General features: G+C 49.1%; 1 protein-coding gene across 7 annotated transcripts in view; it reads left to right on the top strand.

The window, feature by feature from the left end:
- Window positions 1-19,728: 19,728 nt before the first annotated feature.
- The window catches only part of MAST3 (microtubule associated serine/threonine kinase 3), a 228,411-nt gene continuing 228,054 nt past the window's right edge, over window positions 19,729-20,085 (top strand). For 5 of the 7 annotated variants that reach the window (XM_073545045.1, XM_073545020.1, XM_073545037.1 and 2 more), the window contains exon 1: window positions 19,729-19,881. In XM_073545045.1, coding sequence (XP_073401146.1) covers window positions 19,835-19,881 — 47 coding nt within the window. In that variant the 5' untranslated portion in view covers window positions 19,729-19,834. The remainder of the gene's footprint in view (window positions 19,882-20,085) is intronic. The other 2 variants (XM_073545065.1, XM_073545057.1) reach the window with 1 other exon arrangement.

Here is a 20,085-nt window from a genome sequence, read left to right as displayed (position 1 = left end):
TGCAATCATGATCTCAGGGTGCCGATGGGGATAAAGAGAGTGAAGCCACACTCTGTTAACCATTTATATGATGAAATCACTATTGACAGCAGCATTTAAGTGGTTAAACAGATATGGACGGTGACAACACTGATCGCGGCTGATGCAGCAAGTTGTCAGCTATACAGTATAGCTGACAGCTGCTGGATTGTCACCCATGGGGGGAAGCTAGTCTCATATCTCAGGTCAGTAAGAAGACATATTGGCTGTAAGGAATAAGTGCAGCATAAACCAAGCTGGAAAAAAGTAAATGCGGCCCTCTGGGCAAAACAGCAAAATAATATACAGTCCTTCTTCTAGCAGGGATCAGCCTGCTAAGGATTAGCAATATCCATGTTTCAGGTCCTTTAACCCCTTGACGCCGCAGCCCTTTTTCGTTATTGCGTTTCTGTTTTTTGCTCCCCTTCTTCCCAGAGCCATAACTTTTTATTTTTCCATCAATATGGCCATGTGAGGGCTTGCTTTTTGCAGGACAACTTGTACTTTTGAACAACATCATCTGTTTTACCATGTCATCTACTCAAAAATGGGAAAAAATTCCAATTGCGGAGAAATTGCATAAAAAGTGCAAGTCCACAAATATTTTTTGGATATTTTTTTACCATGTTCACCAAATGCTAAAACTGACCTACCATCATGATTCTCCAGGTCATTACGAGTTTGTAGATACCTAACATGTATAGATTGTTTTTTATTTAAATGGTGAAAAAAAAAATGCAAATTTTGTTAAAGAAAAAGAACATAAAAGATTGCATCATATTCCGAGACCCATAGTGTCTCCATTTTTCTTGATCTCTGGTTGGGTGAGAGCTTATTTTTTGTGTGCCGAGCTGACGTTTTCAATTATACCATTGTGGTGTAGCTACAATCTTTTGATCACCCGTTTTGATGCAATGTTGCGGCGACCAAAAAAAACATAATTCTGGAATTTTGCCTTTTTTTTTCACTAAGCCGTTCACTGATCAGATTACTTCTTTTTATAGCTTGATAGATCGTCCGATTCCGAATGTGTTAATACCAAATATGTGTATTTTTTTTTATGGTTTTTTTTATGGTTTTGTTTTGAATGGGGTGAATGGGGGGTGATTTGAACTTTTATATATTTTTTTTGTATATTTTTAATAACTTTTTTTTACATTTGTATGCTTCAATAGTTTCCATGGAAGACTAGAAGCCGCAGTTGTCCGATCGTCTCTGCTACACAGAGGAGAAGATCAGATCGCCTGTATGTAGCAGCAATGCTCACTTGCTAAGAGCACCAACCACCGAGGAAAAAATCCAGGTTTTATATCACTGACGCCATTAACCCATTACTTGCCATCGGATGGGATAGTATTTCCGATGGCAGCACCCCCGTTTTGATGTGGGCTCCGGCGGTGAGCCCGCATCAAAGCTGGCACATGTCAGCTGTTTTGAACAGCTGACATTTGCAACATATCTTGGGTCAAAGTCTGTCTCTGTGAGCCCGTGGGCAATTTACTGGTGGCCACCCATCGGCGTAGGAGTCCAACTTCTGTATCTTCTTGTTGCTGCTGAATCCATTTGTCGCGGGGATGTTCCAGCATCCCTCCAAGGAGTCCCGGATGAGGCACTTCTTGCGTGTTGACTGTAAGCGCGGCGGTGGTGAGGGCAAACGGCATCTCGTCTGCTTCTAATTCGTCATCTCGATTTCTTCCTGGGGTGGTGTGTCTGATTCTGGAGAGCGTGTTGGCACGTTTTCAGCTCCCCATTTGTAGATGATCTTATACTTGAATTTGGACATCTGAGCCACCCACCGCTGCTCTAGGGCCCCCAGTTTGGCAGTCTCCAAATTGGCTAACGGGTTGTTATCGGTCCGCACTACTACTTCGGAGCCCGCCAGGTACTCTGCGAATCGCTCCGTCATTACCCACACTACCGCGAGGAGCTCGAGCTTAAAGGAGCTGTAATTGTCCAGGTTGCGTTCTGAGTCGTGCAGCGACCGGCTACCATAGGCGATCACTTTCTCCCGGCCGTCCTACACCTGTGACAACACAGCTCCCAAACCCTGGAGGCTCCTGTCGGTAAGCAGGATGAACGGTTGCGAGAAATCCGCATATGCCAATACCGGGGCGTCCAAGAGAGCAGCTTTGAGATCTTGAAACGCATCCTCTTGCGGTTGCTGCCACTGGATCTTCCATCCATTCGCCCCGGCGAGAGCCCCCTTCAGCAGGTCTTGCAGGGCTCGAGCTCGGCGTGAAAAATTCTTCACGAACCGACGGTAGTAGCCGGCCAACCCCAAGAAGGCCCGCACGTCCTTCACCGTCTCGGGGGTAGGCCATCCCCGGATGGCAGCGACCTTTTCCAGGGATGGTCGGACGCCCTCTGCCGAGACAGTATGCCCCAGGCATTCGATCTGAGTGCGGAACAGGTGGCATTTCTGGGGCTTTACCTTTAACCCGTACTTCTGCAGCCGGCCGAGCACCTGCCCCAACTGCCTCAGGTGGTCCTCGAACGTGGTGGAATAGATGATAATATCGTCCAGGTATATCAACGTGGCTTCAAAGTTGAGGTCTCCTAGACACCGCTCCATCATCCGCTGAAAAGTTCCTGGGGCGTTGGCCAGCCCAAACGGCATCCGATTGAACTCGAACAGTCCCATGGGAAGGATGAATGCTGTCTTGGCTCTGTCTTCCTCCGGCATCGGCACCTGCCAGTACCCACTGGCCAGGTCTAGGGTTGAAAAGTACATTGCGTTCCCCAGAGCGGACAGAGACTCTTCTATGCGGGGCAATGGATACGAATCCTTAATGGTGCAGGCATTCAACTTCCGATAATCCACGCAAAAACGCAAAGTGCCATCTTTTTTCCGAACCAGGACAATAGGGGCCACCTAAGGGCTCTGGCTTTCTCGTACCTTCCGGAGCATTTGGGCTAATAGGGTTTTCACTTCCTGGTATAGCTGCGGTGGTATTTGCCAATATCGCTCCCGGATGGGGGCCGCTCCTGCCATGGGGATCCCATGCGTGATGGCCGTGGTACATCCGAAGTCGTCCTCGTGGCTGTAAAATTGTCCAAGAAGTGTCTCTACCTGGAGAAGTTGGGCTGGCGCTAGGCTGGAAAGTTCAGCCCGTATTCTTTCCAGGATGACTCGACCTTTCTCCTGGGTCGAGGATACGGCAGTCTGTTGGGTTCGTACCGTTACTGCCCAAGGATCTTCGGGCTGCACCTTCAACTGTACCGCGGGGTCCGGCAGCATCTCCTCCAAAGGCCTCACTAGTTTGGCCATTTTGGCCTGGGGCTTCAGGGCGATATCTTGGTCTTCCAGGTTGACACAACGCACCAGGACAGTCCCCTCCCGCACCGTGGCCAGGGAGCGGGCTACCAGTATGCCAGGTTGCAGGCGCTCCGAGTAACATGGTTCCACCTGCACCTCCACACCCTCCAGTGGCATTGGGGCGCGGATCGGCAGAACTACTGTGGCGCCCCTGAGGCTCAGTCGCCACAGAGGTACTGCACCTTCTCCTAAGGTGTAGTGCCCCACCATCCAGGTAAAGTGGGAACTCCTTTCCACACTCCAACACTTGCACCCCACACAACAGGGTAGTTCTGCACAACCACATTGCGGCTCAGTGCTTAGAGAGTAGCAGAGCACCTTTGGTGGTTCCCTGCTTGGAATACTGGATGTGCTGGGAGGTGGATGGCGTTAGGATACACAAAAGAGTGGGAAAGTGTAGGATTACAGGTCTGTCTGACAGGAGGTCAGCGAGGAAGGAAGCCACTCGGGAGAAGTGGGCATCCCTGGAAGGAGGGATGGAGGAAGGAGTGCTGCAGCTGCCTCAGTGACCTGAGCCAGCTGGCACAGGAAAGGAAAAGGAGAAAGATGTAGAACTGCAACCTAAGCTTCCATAAGAGAGAGAAAGACTAGTACGGAACAAAGGAGTAGGAGAACAGAGAGGACGTGGGTTGGAAGAGGAACCCTGCCTATAGGTCCTCAGCGCAGGGCCAGGGCCCGGTCCCCGAGGTTGTATGGACGCTTATGGTTCTGCAGCAGACACCGGTGGAGTAGTTGGCTGTAAATGCACTACTCCCATCTAAGACTTGGGGCACAACAGCAACTGATTAGAGAGCCGGGGCTCAGGAGAAGGGAGCCCCCGAAGCAGGCTACAGCTGTCTGCCGTACGAGTAGAGTTCTTGGGAACATCTGTAAAGAGGAACTCCAGGGTACCACGGTACTGGAGATCTTCACACCTTAAGGCGCAATAGAGGATTCGTTCAGGAAAGATACATGTTGGCAGAGTGTTGGAGAGGAGCTTTTCATCTTGCCTGGAGGTTGGTGAGTCTCAGACCTGGAGGACACGGCCCGGAGGCAGGCACCATTGTGTACCGTAGACTGTGAGTAAAGCTTCGGAACTACAAGCCCCGGTGTCCTCCATTCATTCTTGCGCCAACCCGCTCAGCACCGCTACATCTGGGTACCATCAGTTACACGGCCTGCGCCTCTCCACAACCATTAGAACTACACTGCCCTGGGACATCAGCCCTGCCTGTGGAGGGCTATACCACCACTGCTGCACCACAACATCTGTCCCATCGGAGCTGTCTGCAGCGTCGGCTTAACACCTCCCTTGCTGAACACCACAGGAGGCGTCACAAACTATTCCATTTCATAAACTACATATCGCCATTACTTGGGCGCCCAGGGCCACGGACCGGTTCGCCGCTGCTGTGACACATCCCCCTGACACCGGCCCGGTACCGAGTACCCCACGGCCCTGGGAGGGCGACCCAACTTGGCGTCACGAACAGGATGACAAGACCCCATGTCATCGCGTTCTGTGTGCCTGAGATTTGTTGGACTTTGAACTTTTGAAAATGTGTAGAAGACCCAATTTGATAGACTGTGACATGATATTAAAAATGGCCGCTGGCGCGGAGAAGAAGGGTGTGAAGAGATAGGAGGTCCTAGGAAAAGACCGCGAAGAGTCTTGGGCCTCCCCTGCCTGAATTACTATGTAACAGCGACATGGCCCACCCCTCGAGGGGTTCGTATACTGGCTTGGTATGGAGGTGCTGGAAGAAGACGCCGCCCCCGGAAGGAGGGGCAGAAGAAGCCAGTGGCAGGAAAGGGGCCAAGGCAGGAAGAATGCCAAAACGCCATTTTGGAGAGAGAGGGAAGGAGGCCTGTAGAGCGCGCGGAGGTGGAAGCGGATCTCCCTAGCGCCATGGCTTAAGGCTCCGACCCCGTCTCTGAGATGAGCCGCCAGCAACTAGATGACATCCCCCAGCTGACGTACCGTCTGCGACCGAGGCAGGAGGCCTTATGGAGGTTGAGCAGGCCGCACGCCCAGGAGGGGCCTACACCACCAGTACCTGCACCAACGGTACCTGCAGCTGCTGCACCAGACTGTCCCCGAGCAGCGCTAGTGTACACTTCCACTCTGTCCATACAGCTGGTCGCGGCCTGCCCAGAGGAGTCACCGGAGACCCCGGGAGCCGAGGCCGTGCTCTCGCCTGGACCTGACGCGGCTGTGCAGGTACCACCAGAGGCCCCTGCGGACCAGGAGCCGCTATCCGCTCCACCACCGCCGGCACCCAGACCAGCCATTCCGGTGGATATCCCGGCAGCGGCCCATCTTCTCAGACCTGCACCGGAGTTGGAACACCGCCAGGAGGCCCCAGGTATGACTGCAGCCCCTGCACCTGGGAAGGCCCAGGGGTGTATGCCCATGGTAGCGGCGGGACAGGTCATGTTGGACCTTGTCTGGGACCGGGATACTAGCCCCAAGGGGGAAGCGTCCGAATCCTTAGCGGTAGTACCGCGGGCCCCAGTGGGTAAAAGCAGGTCCCAGGAGGAGGAAGAGGAGACTGAGGCCTTTTGTTAACAGACCATCAGGCAACTGGCAAGGAGAGGGAGCAGCGCCGGCTAGCGATATTAGGCCCATATCTGGATGGGAAAGAGAAGGCCCGCGCAGGTCGCTACGGTCCCCGAGACTCGGCTGGATGGGGACAGGTCCTCAATGTGAGGCGGGAACGGGCGTTCGGATTTATTGCAGACCCCCAGAGGATCTCAGATTTGTTTTTCAGCCGGAGGGATGTGGAGTCTCACCTCCGGAAGGGACACCCAGCGCGTGACCTGCAGCCAGGGGAGTACGTCACCTACACCCGGCATGAAGGACTCCGTGGCTGGTACGCGTTAAACATCCGGCGTATACCAGAGGATTTACTGTCCACTTATCTGAAAGAGAAAGCACGTGTTCCTTCCCCGGTACCTGTAGCTGCCCTTGTACCTCAGGCGGCAGTGGATCAGAAAGCCATCAACCCACCAGGAGGAGGTAACCCAGAGCATCTCCCCTGGAAGCAGCCGAAACCAAAGGTACAGAAAGCCCTAAGTTTCACTCTGCTGGAGGAGGAATTTTTGAAAACTGCTAATGCATTCTTCACGCCTGGTAGCAGTACCCAATCGGCTTCCAGAACCCCAGGAGGGAACCAGCACCAAAATTCTCGTGACCCAGGAGGGTTTGTTTAGCACCATTGTGCCTTTTTGTTTGCTCATCATGGCTTAGTTTTTGGTTTTCCCAGAGTTGCCCTGTTTGGTTGGCAGCGTTTCTACATTTGGAATTGAGGAGATCATGAACGCTGTATGATCCAAAACTTTTATTGTAAATAGTTGCACCTCTTTAGGTGCCCTCTCTTGGTTTTACATATTGACACTTTGCGAAGATGATGTCTACCTCAAAGGACACTGCAAGAGATCCCGGCTGGGAGCGGTGTCTAGCACTTACAAGAATAATTGTTGAAAGTTTAATGTAAAGTATTTTTGATAATGATGTATCTTATGAGAATATCAGTAACTAGGAAATGGCTTTTATATAGAGTGAGAAATGTTTTGATATGAGAGATTTAAATAAAGAGTTGAAAATGTGAATGGTGAACCAGGTATCATATTTGTCACTTGAAGGGAAGTAGAAAATGTACACATTAGAAAGAGAAAGGAAATGTGTACTAGAGGAGGAAAGCTGAATAATCCTGAAGTGAGAGTGAGTCACTTAGAATGAAAAATTGCACTTTTTGACTTGAAATTTAGCTAGTTAATTAGGAATTGTTTGTAACGTTCAAGAAACAATGCCTCCTATATTAGGAAGTTTAGTATAATAAATGTTTATGCAGCATTATAAAAATTTTGTATGTTCCTGTACTGTCAACTTTGTTGTCTTGCAGACCGCGGATGTGCTGTGTTTAACGGGGGGGTATGTGGCACCCCTGAGGCTCAGTCGCCACAGAGGTACTGCACCTTCTCCTAAGGCGTAGTGCCCCACCATCCAGGTAAGGTGGGAACTCCTTTCCACACTCCAACACTCGCACCCCACACAACAGGGTAGTTCTGCACAACCACATTGCGGCTCAGTGCTTAGAGAGTAGCAGAGCACCTTTGGTGGTTCCCTGCTTGGAACACTGGATGTGCTGGGAGGTGGGTGGAGTTAGGATACACACAAGAGTGGGAAAGTGTAGGATTACAGGTCAGTCTGACAGGAGGTCAGCGAGGAAGGAAGCCACTCGGGAGGAGTGGGGATCCCTGGAAGGAGGGATGGAGGAAGGAGTGCTTCAGCTGCCTCAGTGACCTGAGCCAGCTGGCACGGGAAAGGAGAAGAAGGAGAAAGACGTAGAACTGCAACCTAAGCTTGATAAGAGAGAGAAAGACTAGTACGGAACGAAGGAGTAGGAGAACAGAGAGGACGTGGGTTGGAAGAGGAACCCTGCCTATAGGTCCTCAGCGCAGGGCCGTGGCCCGGTCCCTGAGGTTGTATGGACACTTATGGTTCTGCAGCAGACACCGGTGGAGTAGTTGGCTGTAAATGCACTACTCCCATCTAAGATTTGGGGCACAACAGCAACTGATTAGAGAGCCGGGGCTCAGGAGAAGGGAGCCCCCGAAGCAGGCTACAGCTGTCTGCCGTACGAGTAGAGTTCTTGGGAACATCTGTAAAGAGGAACTCCAGGGTACCACGGTACTGGAGATCTTCACACCTTAAGACGTAATAGAGGAGTCGTTCAGGAAAGGTACATGTTGGCAGAGTGATGGAGAGGAGCTTTTCATCTTGCCTGGAGGTTGGCTGAATCTCAGACCTGGAGGACACGGCCCGGAGGCAGGCACTATTGTGTACCGAAGACTGTGAGTAAAGCTTGGGAACTACAAGCCCCGGTGTCCTCCATTCATTCTTGCGCCAACCCGCTCAGCATCGCTACATCTGGGTACCATCAGTTACATGGCCTGCACCTCTCCACAACCACTACAACTACACTGCCCTGGGACATCAGCCCTGCCTGTGGAGGGCTATACCACCACTGCTGCACCACACCATCTGTCCCAGCAGAGCTGTCTGCAGCGTCGGCTTAACACCTCACTTGCCGAACACGACAGGTGGCGTTATGAACTATTCCATTCCATAAACTACATATCGCCATTTCTTGGGCGCCCAGGGCCATGGACCGGGTCGCCGCTGCTGTGACACATCCCCTTGACACCGGCTCGGTACCGAGTACCCCACGGCCCTGGGAGGGCGACCCAACTACCACCGTCTGCCCTGGAGGAAGCACGAGCGGGTGGGCTGCCGGCGCGATGACCTTGCCCAGCGCCTCACCCACCTGGCACTCCTGGAGCACTCGCGCCTCCCGCACCAACCGCTGGAAGACCTGCCCTTGGGCCGTGCGAGAACCCCAGTGGCTCAGAGTCTCTTGTGTGGGTTTGTTGAGGAGGAGGTTGCCGAACTCTCGTAGTATGTTCATACCCAGAATGACCGGATGTTTGCTGTCTGTGTCTCCCTGGGTCAGGACCACTCCCCGGCGGCCGAGTGATTTGCCACTTATCGAAATCTGCATCCAGGCTACTCCGACGACAGGAACTGGTAGCTGGTTGGCGGCTACCAACTTTATCACTGTCCCCCACTGAGGTTTCACTGCTTCGGGAAAATGCTGCTGAAAATAAGTCTCTGGCATGGTCATAACCTGCGATCCCGTATCCACTGGGCATCGCACAGCACGGCCTTCGATCTCTGCCCATACCACTGGGCACCGCGAGACCAGGTCTTTGTGACTTCCACCACCCCGTGTGATGGGCTCCAGCTCGGGCGGCGTCTCCACGGCTCAGGGTCCTCTGCTCTTCTTGGCCAGCGGGGCGAGTTTCCTCTAGAATGTTTGCAGTCTCGGGCGGAGCGTCCCAATTCTCCACAATCGTAACAGACGAATGGTCGTGGGGACTGACTTGGGTGGGGGCCACGATGGTTCCTTTACCCGGCCCTGGCCGACTCCTTGTGGCCGCTTTCTTGGCTTCGGCCAGTTAACCTTTAATACTCTGCATCTCTTGCTTCACCTCTTGTACCCAGTGGGGTTCGCTCAGGGCGCTTACGGATGCTTCGATACTCCGAGCCATCTCCACGGGCACTGTCACCTCTTGCTCCTGTTCCCGAACCCGTGCCTCCTTCCCCATCTCTGAAAAGGTCAGATGTGGGTCCACTCGCACCTGCTCTCACAAAGCCTGTCTTGTCAGGGTGTCTCGTAGCCCGGTCACTAACAGGTCACATAATGTTATGTCCACGGTCCCCACGCCGACTCCATCCTTCCTTTCAATGGCTAAAAACAGTTCCTGCAAAACATTCATATACTGGGTCACTGTTTCCCCCTCTTTCTGCATGCGTCCAAACATCTGGGTTCTCAGTTCCCCCACATCGGTCGGGTCCCCATAGGTCTCTTCTAAGATCTGTAACACCCTGACGAAGGTGTTTCGCTGCCCCCGGGGCCTCAACATTATGGTATCCCAGGCTTCCCTGTCCAACGCCATCAGGGCCACTTCTGCCTCTAGGTCAGGGGTGAGCAGATGCATCCTGAATAACCCACGCATTCGCTCCGTCCAATTCCACAGCATAGTATTGCTGCCGGAGAACCTGGGTAGATTGCTTAGCATAGCCCCCAAAGAAATGCTGGGCTGGGGGCCCTCGTTGTCCACGCTCGGAGACTGCATCCTGCCGACTACGCCAAATGTGGTGTTTGCAGGTACGCAGGATGCAAAGACGAGTCACGAGACAATTTGGTGCTTTCTATAATAACGTTTATAAGACTAGAGGGAACTTTCCTCAGTCACGGCCTGATCACCAAAAGGGGTAACACGGGTTGCCCTCGCAGGGGCTCTAGACAAGCAAACACAATCGGGTAGAACACGACTACTTCCGGCAATAGCCGGTCACTATAGGGCCCTTAAATATATAGTCAACTTAACCGTCCAGACGTCCCTCGCCGTTCGGGATGGTGGTCTTTCGGCGTAGTAGTTGCTGGGCCCAGTTGCTGAGGCGTTGACGAAGTCTTTGCGCGCTCCGGCGTGCTGATGACACTGGAGCCCCACAGGCCCCGGCGGAGTCCTTGGACGGATGGGCCACAGTCCCTGGACTGCGGCAAGTGGCAGCGATGTGTGGTGGTGAATGACAGGCCACCTGCGCAGCTAACGGCTGCGACGGGGAGTCCGCGGTCAGCAGAGGCCTGGCCCCTGCTTCAGACCGGAGCGGGACAGTGGTGGCCGCCGATGGCACTGGGCTTGCCGCGACCACGGGTGAGGGCAGAGCGGCTGCAGGCAGCAGGAGACAGGCCGCAGCCACGGGTTGGAGTGAGGCGGCAGCAGCCGCTGGTGTCCGCGGGCAGGCCGCAGCCGCGGGCAGGAGCGAGGTGGCAACGGCCACTGGTGGCCACGGGCAGGCCGCAGCTGCTGGCAGGGGCGAGGCGGCAATGACCGCTGGTGGCCGCAGGCAGGCCGCAGCCGAGAGCTGGAAGAAGGCTGCCGCTGGTCGACGCGGGGCAGCGGTTCTCGGATGGTCGTCTCTGCGCCGTCCCACTGATGTCCAGGGGAAGTATCTCTCCTGTCTCTAGCCTCCTTCCTGACTCTGGTGAGTCGCTCTGGCTCTCAGTTGCTCCCACGATCTCCTGCTCCTTCTGTCTCATTCTGCTGACTCATCGTCCCAGGAATTCCCCGCCCCCTTCAACTGGTCCCTCCCCCAGCCCATCTGTCTATCACAATGGTCCGTCCCCGAACTCTGTCCCCCGGAAACAGTTCCCTCAGATTCCAGGTGACGGACCCCTTGGTTCCGACCCGGACACTCGACAGGGACCCTCTCTCCCACAGCAGCTTCTAGCTTCCCATGGAGGCTATTGAAGCATGCCAAAAGTAAAAAAAAAATAGTTTTAAAAATATAAAAAAATAAAAAAGTTTAAATCGCCCCCCTTTTGCCCCATTCAAAATAAAACCGTAAAAAACACAAACATACACATATTTGGTATTGCCGATCCATTAATAAAAAAAGGATTAACCTGATTGCTAAATGGCGTAGCGAAAAAAAGTCAAAACGCCACAATTACGTTTTTTTGGCCGCCGCGACATTGCATTAAATTGCAATAACTGGTGATCAATAGAGCGTAGAACCATATAGATCATGCAGCAATTAAGTTGCAAATAGATCAAGAGTGTAATACACAAATGAGATAAAATGCAAAATGATTTACTTCAAAATAGATTTAAATAAACAAAACAAACTAATAAAAACAGGGATGCCTCAAACCATAAAAAACACATGGGGAGAGCAGCAGCAGTAATAGGACAAAATCAAGATGGTATTAATACCCTATCTGGTAATATGAACAAATCCCCACCTTATGTGATCAATTTACACAGACATAGAGTAATCAGTGACTTGTATTTCTCAGACTAAGTAGCATGTTAGGGATAAACCACTCATATCTTTAGACATCTAAACAATATACTCTACATATAAATGTTATAGGGTAAGTCCCCATATCCTCTAAAAAGCAGCACAAAAGAGTGAATTCCTATGTCTGTAAACATCTTAATAAAATAGCAGAATGGAGCGCATGTTTGCATATCCAAAGTCATAAACAGCAAAAGTCATCAACACAAGCACATTAAACTCCCAACCAAGGAACAGTTTTCGTCTATAGAGATTCGCCAATTTGCTAACTAATACTCTATTCAGAGAGGTCAGACAGCGTCAGTCAAGAAACAGATGGGGGTTGTGCTCACAGCCCAACACCATGCAGGTTGCTTGGCATTTGCCACAGAACACCAGGATTGGCAAATTCGCCACTGGCTCCCTGTGCTTTTCACAGATGAAAGCAGGTTCATACTGAGCACATGTGACAGACGCGACAGAGTCTGGAGACGCCGTGGAGAGTGATCTGCTGCCTGCAACATCCTTCAACATGATTGGTTTGGCAGTGGGTCAGTAATGGTGTGGGGTGGCATTTCTTTGGAGGGCCGCACGGTGTTGGGTTGTGAGCACAACCCCCATCTGTGGAAGTCGGGCCCTCAGGCCATCCTCATGGAGTTGGTTTCTAACTGTTTGTGCAGACACATGCACATTTGTGGCCTGATGGAGGTCATTTTGCAGGGCTCTGTCAGTGTTCCTCCTGTTCCTCCTTGCACAAAGGTGGAGGTAGCGGTCCTGCTGCTGGGTTGTTGCCCTCCTACGGCCCCTTCCATGTCTCCTGGTGTACTGGCCTGTCTCCTGGTAGCACCTCCAGCCTCTGGACACTATGCTGGCAGGCACAGCAAACCTTCTTGTCACAGCTCGCATTGATGTGCCATCCTGGATGAGCTGCACTACCTGAGCCACTTGTGTGGGTTGGAGAGTCTGCCTCATGCTACCACAAGTGTGAAAGCACAACCAACATTCAATAGTGACCAAAACATCAGCCAGAAAGCATTGGTACTGAGATGTGGTCTGTGGTCCCCACCTGCAGAACCACTCCTTTATTGAGGGTGTCTTGTTAATTGCCAATAATTTCCATCTGTTGTCTTCCATTTGCACAACAGCATGTGAAATTGATAGTCAATCAGTGTTGCTTCCTAAGTGGACAGTATGATTTCACAGAAGTTTGATTCACTTGGACTTATATTCTGTTGTTTAAGTGTTCCCTTTATTTTTTTGAGCAGTGTATATATATATACACTTATACACTATAAGTATGGACTGGAGAGGGGATAGTCGAGTGACGGGGAGGCCAATTAACAAAGTGTTGCAGTAATCCAGGCGGGAGTTGATCAAGGCAACAGTGAGGGTTTTTGTTGTTTCCATGGTGAGAAAAGGGCTGATTCTAGAGATGTTCTTTAGGTGTAAGCGGCAAGAGCGGGCAAGAGATTGTATATGGGATGTGACGGAGAGATTAGTCTCAAACATAACACCCAGACAGCGCGCCTGCTGCTGGGGTGTTATTGTGGTACCACCCACAGAGAGGGAAATGTCCTATTTAGGGAGGTTAGTAGACGGCGGGAGCAGAAGAAGTTCAGTTTTGGAGAGGTTGAGTTTCAGATAGAGTGGACATGATATTGGAGACTGCGGACAGTCACTGGCATTCTGTAGTACAGAGGGGGTAAGGTCGGGGGAAGACATATATACAGTAGTTGTATGTCATCAGCATAAAGATGGTACCAAAAGCCAAATCTGCTGATGGTCTGTCCAATTGGGGCTGTGTAGAGAGAGAAGAGAAGGGGGCCAAGGACTAAGCCCTGAGGTACCCTGACAGCAAGAGGAAGAGGAGATGAAGTGGAGCCAGAGAACAAAACACTGAAGGAGCGGTCAGAGAGATAGGAAGAGAACCAGGAGAGAGCAGTGTAACTAGTGACTGGAGCCTAGAGAATAGGAGATGGTGGTCAACAGTATGGAAAGCTGCAGATAGGTCAAGAAGAATGATCAGTGAGTGGTCACCGTTACGTTTTGCTGTCAGAAGGTCATTGGTCACTTTGATGAGTGCAGTTTCAGTCAAATGTAGGGGGCAGAAGCCGGACTGTGAAGGGTCTAGAAGGGAGTGAGTGGAGAGGTACCGGTAAGGTGGGAGTAAACTAGGCGCTCCAAAAGTTTAGAGATGAAGGGGAGATTGGAGACTGGTCTGTAGTTTTTTGTGCAGGTGTCATGATCCAGGTTGGATCTGACAGTTTAAATGCACAAAGTAACTTTTTTCCCTTGGCTGTGTGCCAAAGAAGGTTTTTGCCCCTGGTGGCCATTAGGGTCATTGCACTGTGGTGATTTCAGTTGTAGTTTTCCCCCCGGTGGCCATTAGGGTCATTGCACTTAGGTTACCTTAGTTTGTGCACGTGATTAAGTAACAGGTGTGAATGCTCTATTAAAGAGTGTCAGGTGTATCAATCACTGTTGGTGATAGGTCTTCATTTGCAAGCAAGCCTGGGTGAAGGATAGAGCTAAAGGAGAGTCACAGGCAGCTCAGGGAGATTCCTGGAGTGTCAGCTATGGTGTCTGCAAGGAGTGCTGGCATGGCGTGGTGGAGTTGCAGCTATGGTGTCAGCAAGGAGTTCTTGCATGGATTGGTGGAGTGGCATCTATGGTGTAGAACTGCACTCAAAATGCTGGATGTTGTTGTTGAGAGCTGGACTCAAGCATGCTGGACTTTTTGGCAGAAAAGCTGGACTCATTGGCGGGACTCTGTCTCTGGACAGCTGCACTCAGGTGGTGGACTCTGTTTGCTCCAAGGCTGCACTATGGTGATGGATCCGATTGGAGGAAAAGATGCACGCAGGTGGTGGGCTCTGTTGCTGGGATTGTAAGCAACAGAGCAAAGCTAAGTGGTGTTCCCCTGTTTTGTCATTTTTCCTTGTGTGTGTTTAGTGCAGTGGTGGGATTAGTTTCCGCACTGACCAATTCCCTAGTGAGGGTTTAGGTGCAGGGCGAGCTAGGGATATCAGGTATCCAGATCAGCGCCCGGTGCGGAACCGGCCTAGGGAACGTTAGGAGTGTAGAGACACTGACTCAGGGGTGTGCAGGAGGTCTCCACTTCCCCGTTCCCTATCGCAGGGCCACCATTGTTACTGTTACCCAGGTTTTCCCTATTCCCTTTGTCTTATTGTATTAGTTACCGGCCTGCGGGCCGCGTCACATAGGACAATTACACATGCCGCGTCCTGTTGTATCAGTTACCGGCCTGCTGACCGTGTCACTCAAGATGGGGCACGTGACATTATCACCAACAGTGATTGATACACCTGACACTCTTTTATAGAGCATTCACACCTGTTACTTAATCACGTGCACAAACTAAGGTAACCTAAGTGCAATGACCCTAATGGCCACTGGGGGGAAAACTACAACTGAAATCACCACACTGCAATGACCCTAATGGCCACCGGGGGCAAAAACCACCTTTGGCACACAGCCAAGGGAAAAAAAGTTACTTTGTGCATTTAAACTGTCAGATCCAACCTGGATCATGACATCTAGTAAGTGATGTATCACTGTAATAAGAGTCTCTGTTTCTATTTCATACTCAGATTAAGTGGCAAAAGCCTGGTAACAGATTCCCTTTATGGACTGCGAGAAAGGAGGTTCACACACAAACCAAAAATAATTGTCCCATCTCTGGCTCTGCTGCACCTAACTGCTGTAGCAATGCCAGGTAGGCTAGGGTTAAATCCTAGTTCTTCAGGCTTTTATTAGTGCACCTGGTTAGCTCTGCAAATAAACAGGGTAGGTGTTCTTCTAAGTCAGTCAGTTCAGAGAAGCTGACTGACTTGATTTGTCTTGAAGTTGAAAAGAGAGACAGGCCAGAATTCCCTCTCTGACAAGAAAAAACACAAAAATTGAGCTTGGTTTGAGTTGGTACACATGCAGCATATAAATGCATGTTCACATGGCCAAAAAGCAGACAAAACCTACAAAAGACAAAATGAAAAAAACCCTGCTATAAATAAATAAGTAAAAAGCAAAAGTGCATTTAAATCATACAGAGTTCTTAGCAATACTGTATTTTATCAAGCATAGCATAAAAGCCGTCCCACCATCGACAAGGTGACTCTGTGGTCGGGGCGGTCCTACACTGTCTAGTATTAATAACCTTATCATGTGTCAAAGTTGACGTTTGTGTGAATAAGGGCAGACAAGGACCGGGTCCCAACCACTGGACACCAGTCAGGGGAAGCCTTTAAATACAATTTCCAGCTCAGGAGAGGGAGGCCACACCCCAGTTTGCACAGAATGCAAAAATACAAAGAAAAAACACAAAAATTGAGCTTGGTTTGAGTTCTGTACACATGCAGCATATAAATGCATGTTCACATGGCCAAAAAGCAGACAAAACCTACAAAGGACAAAATGAAAAAATCCCTGCTATAATTAAATAAGTAAAAAGCAAAAGTGCATTTAAATCATACAGAGTTCTTAGTAATACTGTATTTGATCAAACATAGCATAAAAGCCGTCCTACCATCGACAAGGTGACTCTGTGGTGGGGCAGTCCTACACTGTCTAGTATTAATAACCTTATCATGTGTCAAAGTTGACGTTTGAATAAGGGCAGACAAGGACCGGGTCCCAACCAGTGGACACCAGTCAGGGGAAGGCTTTAAATACATTTTCCAGCTCAGGAGAGGGAGGCCACACCCCAGTTTGCATAGAATGCAAAAATACAAAGAAAAAACACAAAAATTGAGCTTGGTTTGAGTTGGTACACATGCAGCATATAAATGCATGTTCACATGGCCAAAAAGCAGACAAAACCTACAGAAGACAAAATGAAGAAAACCTGCTATAATTAAATAAGTAAAAAGCAAAAGTGCATTTAAATCATACAGAGTTCTTAGTAATACTGTATTTGATCAAACATAGCATAAAAGCTAAGGTTTTGTCTGCTTTTTGGCCATGTGAACATGCATTTATATGCTGCATGTGTACAGAGCTCAAACCAAGCTCAATTTTTGTGCTTTTTCTTTGTATTTTTGCATTCTGTGCAAACTGGGGTGTGGCCTCCCTCTCCTGAGCTGGAAATTGTATTTAAAGGCTTCCCCTGACTGGTGTCCACTGGTTGGGACCCGGCCCTTCTCTGCCCTTATTCACACAGACGTCAACTTTGACACATGATAAGGTTATTAATACTAGACAGTGTAGGACCGCCCCGACCTCTCTGAGAAGAGTCTGCACAGGCTGTGTGCCGAGAACCGCAAGCATCAGTGGTTGCTATGGACAATAGCTGTTTTATTTGACCAAGTTGGGGTTAGCTCAGCTGAGTATGAGTAGCCAGGGTCTGTTCTGTTTAGTTAGCGCCTGGGCAAGGCTTTATGTTTTTTGTTTGTTTTTGGTGTCGAGCAAACTGTTGAAAGCAATAAAAACTGCATGTGTTTGGACCAAAACTACATTGCCTGTGTGAACACTACCTAAAGCCTTCTGCCTACCAGAGAGAGCGAATTCCTACCCTGCAATACGGCAGCTAAGAAAACTTGCATATGTACAGCCTCTCAGCAGCACAGTTACTTGAAAAGTGTATTTTAAAGGCACGCTCACTTTTGTTTTACACTCCAGTGTCTTTTCACTTTGGCGAAACCTTTGACAAGCTGAATCTATAGTTTCTGATGGGGTCAGTTTTCTGCCAGGTACCATCAGTTGTGTCCCAGTTGGCGGCAATACTAGTGAGGACTCAAGCCAACAAGGACATAGAATTTTATCGAATCATGGATTTTATTTGTTGGTGGGGTTTGTATTAAACCATTATATTGTTTTACATATTTTTTTATTTTTTTTATTTTTGATGCTTGTTTTTTCTTGATGTGTGATGGAATAAAGTATTGATTCATTTTTTTTATACCTGGATGTGTGCTGTGATTTCATGTGTAGCTTTCCTTTCTCTTTTTTGTATTTATGGTACCATAAGTTGTGACCCTGGACATCTCAAGAAGCTTTTGATACAGAATCATGCACATGACCATATGAACAGTTTTGTTATGTTTAGTTAGTAAGGCTGCCATAGATATGATGGAGCAGTGGCATAAATATGATAGATGTACGGATTGCAGTTTGCGTGATTGCCCACACAAGAAGACCAATAGTATTAAAGACCTGTGATAGTTGGAGGCCTTGTTGTAGATTTTCATTGAGTCTCAAAAGCTTCAAGTTACACCACTGTGTCTGATACCGCCACTATAGTCTGTGTGCCTCCAATTTTTAAGGGTGGTAAATAGTGATTCGAGATTTCCGAGCATGCTCGGGTGATCTCTGAGTATTTTGGCGTGCTTGGAGATTTAGTTTGTGTCTCCGCAGCTGCATGATTTGCGGCTGCTAGACAGCCTGAATACATGTGGGGATTGCCTGTTTGTTAGGAAATCCCCACATGTATTCAGGCTATCTAGCAGTATTATTATTATTATTATTATTATTATTATTTATTGTTATAGCGCCATTTATTCCATGGCGCTTTACATGTGAGGAGGGGTATACATAAAAACAAGTACAATAATCTTAAACAATACAAGTCATAACTGGTACAGGAGGAGAGAGGACCCTGCCCGCGAGGGCTCACAATCTTCAAGGGATGGGTGATAATACAGTAGGCGAGGGTAGAGCTGGTCGTGCAGCGGATTGCAGTTTGCGTGATTGCCCACACAAGAAGACCAATAGTATTAAAGACCTGTGATAGTTGGAGGCCTTGTTGTAGATTTTCATTGAGTCTCAAAAGCTTCAAGTTACACCACTGTGTCTGATACCGCCACTATAGTCTGTGTGCAGTAGCAAATCATTCAGCTGCGGAGACACAAACTAAATCTCCAAGCACGCCAAAATACTTGGAGAACACCCGAGCAGGCTCGGAAATCTCGAGTAACGAGCATAGTCGCTGATCACTAGAGGTAAGCAAAAAAATGTTCAGCCTGATTCTATACCAATTCTTCAAAAAATAAAAATGTTTTACATGTCCCATTGGATTCCTCTAGAAGCACACAGGGTCTGACAAATCTTGTATAACAGTGAACAGAGGCTTTCAAGAGGAAGGTAGAGGCTCTTCTTGTGTAGCAGTGCAGGTTCTGTGCCAGTATGCGTGGTCCGTAATGATGGTCCTTAGAACTTAAACCTGAGCTTGCTCATGTATTAAATGATCTTATTCTCATCATCATAAATTGCTAAAATTGCAAAGTATTTCAAAAAACAATTTTCCAGCACAGCTTGCATTTTCTGCTCTGTAGCTGTCCAGATCGTGGGATCCAGCTAGCTTCAGAGCCACTGTGCTTCACCGGTGATTCTAAGGCAAAGCTGACTCATACAGTAGCATAGGAGAGTACTTGGCCAGTGACGCCGTTGACACAGCTCCTGTCCAACAAGCAGGATTGCTCCACTACCCTCTACTAAGAGGCAGGATAGTGGTGGGCTCCCGCAAAAGTAGTTGAAAAAAAACCTTTAATTGTTTTTCTGAAAGTAATTCGAAGAAAAAGCAGACATCACAAATTATATTATTATCCACGAGTTTAGTGTGTGATTTATAGCTCATGTCACATAATGAAGATGGGATGATATTCATAGATCTATTTTGCACGTATGATATATACTGCATGAAGTAATAAATTATAAAGCCCTTCTCGGAGAGGAATCCCATTGATTGCGCTAGTCTCTGGTGTATTCAAAGAAGATTGGCATTCAGAGAAAAAAAATTATGCCATAATCAGCTGATAAGTCATTATGTAATCATAACTTAGGAATATTAAAATATCTATTTACTTGGAAGCAATTTGTTTGTGTCTTCTAAAGCATCAGCACAAGGGGGTCATATTATGCTAGCATAGAGAGCCATTGATGGGATGACCCAAATACAGAGAGCACTCTGTAAATTTGCATTACTCAGTCTTTACACACAGCTCCCTCCCGCCTTCCCCTTTTCTCGCTCCTTCCCTCCCTCCCCAATGGCCAGCTGTGCCTAGTACACTTATTATCTCTGGCTGTGCCGATAACATAGGGGAAAGCACAGGCAGGGAGAGTAGAAAACGCACTACAGCACCATTCATCTTTGAACAACCATGAAATCCAGGAGAGACAAACTGAAAATCCCATCATTGACATTAGAGTGAGTATCTGCCTATGTCTGCCATTTCCTGGGGGTTGGGAGCACTGAATTAAAGGGCTGATTCTGTGAGGTTCATGGTATTTAAGGACGGCTTTCGGGAAATGCCTGAAACAGCTGTTGAAGCCAACAGTAGCATTCTATCTACCGGTAGTGTAAGTGGATAGAGGATTAGATCTATTCGACATGTAGGGATAATGTAGACGT

The sequence above is a fragment of the Dendrobates tinctorius genome, unplaced genomic scaffold (genome assembly GCF_039654945.1).
Source record: "Dendrobates tinctorius isolate UK_male_01 unplaced genomic scaffold, ASM3965494v1 ptg000011l, whole genome shotgun sequence".
In the NCBI taxonomy this organism is placed as follows: Eukaryota; Metazoa; Chordata; class Amphibia; order Anura; family Dendrobatidae; genus Dendrobates; species Dendrobates tinctorius.
This window is presented reverse-complemented; position numbering and strand designations above follow the sequence as displayed.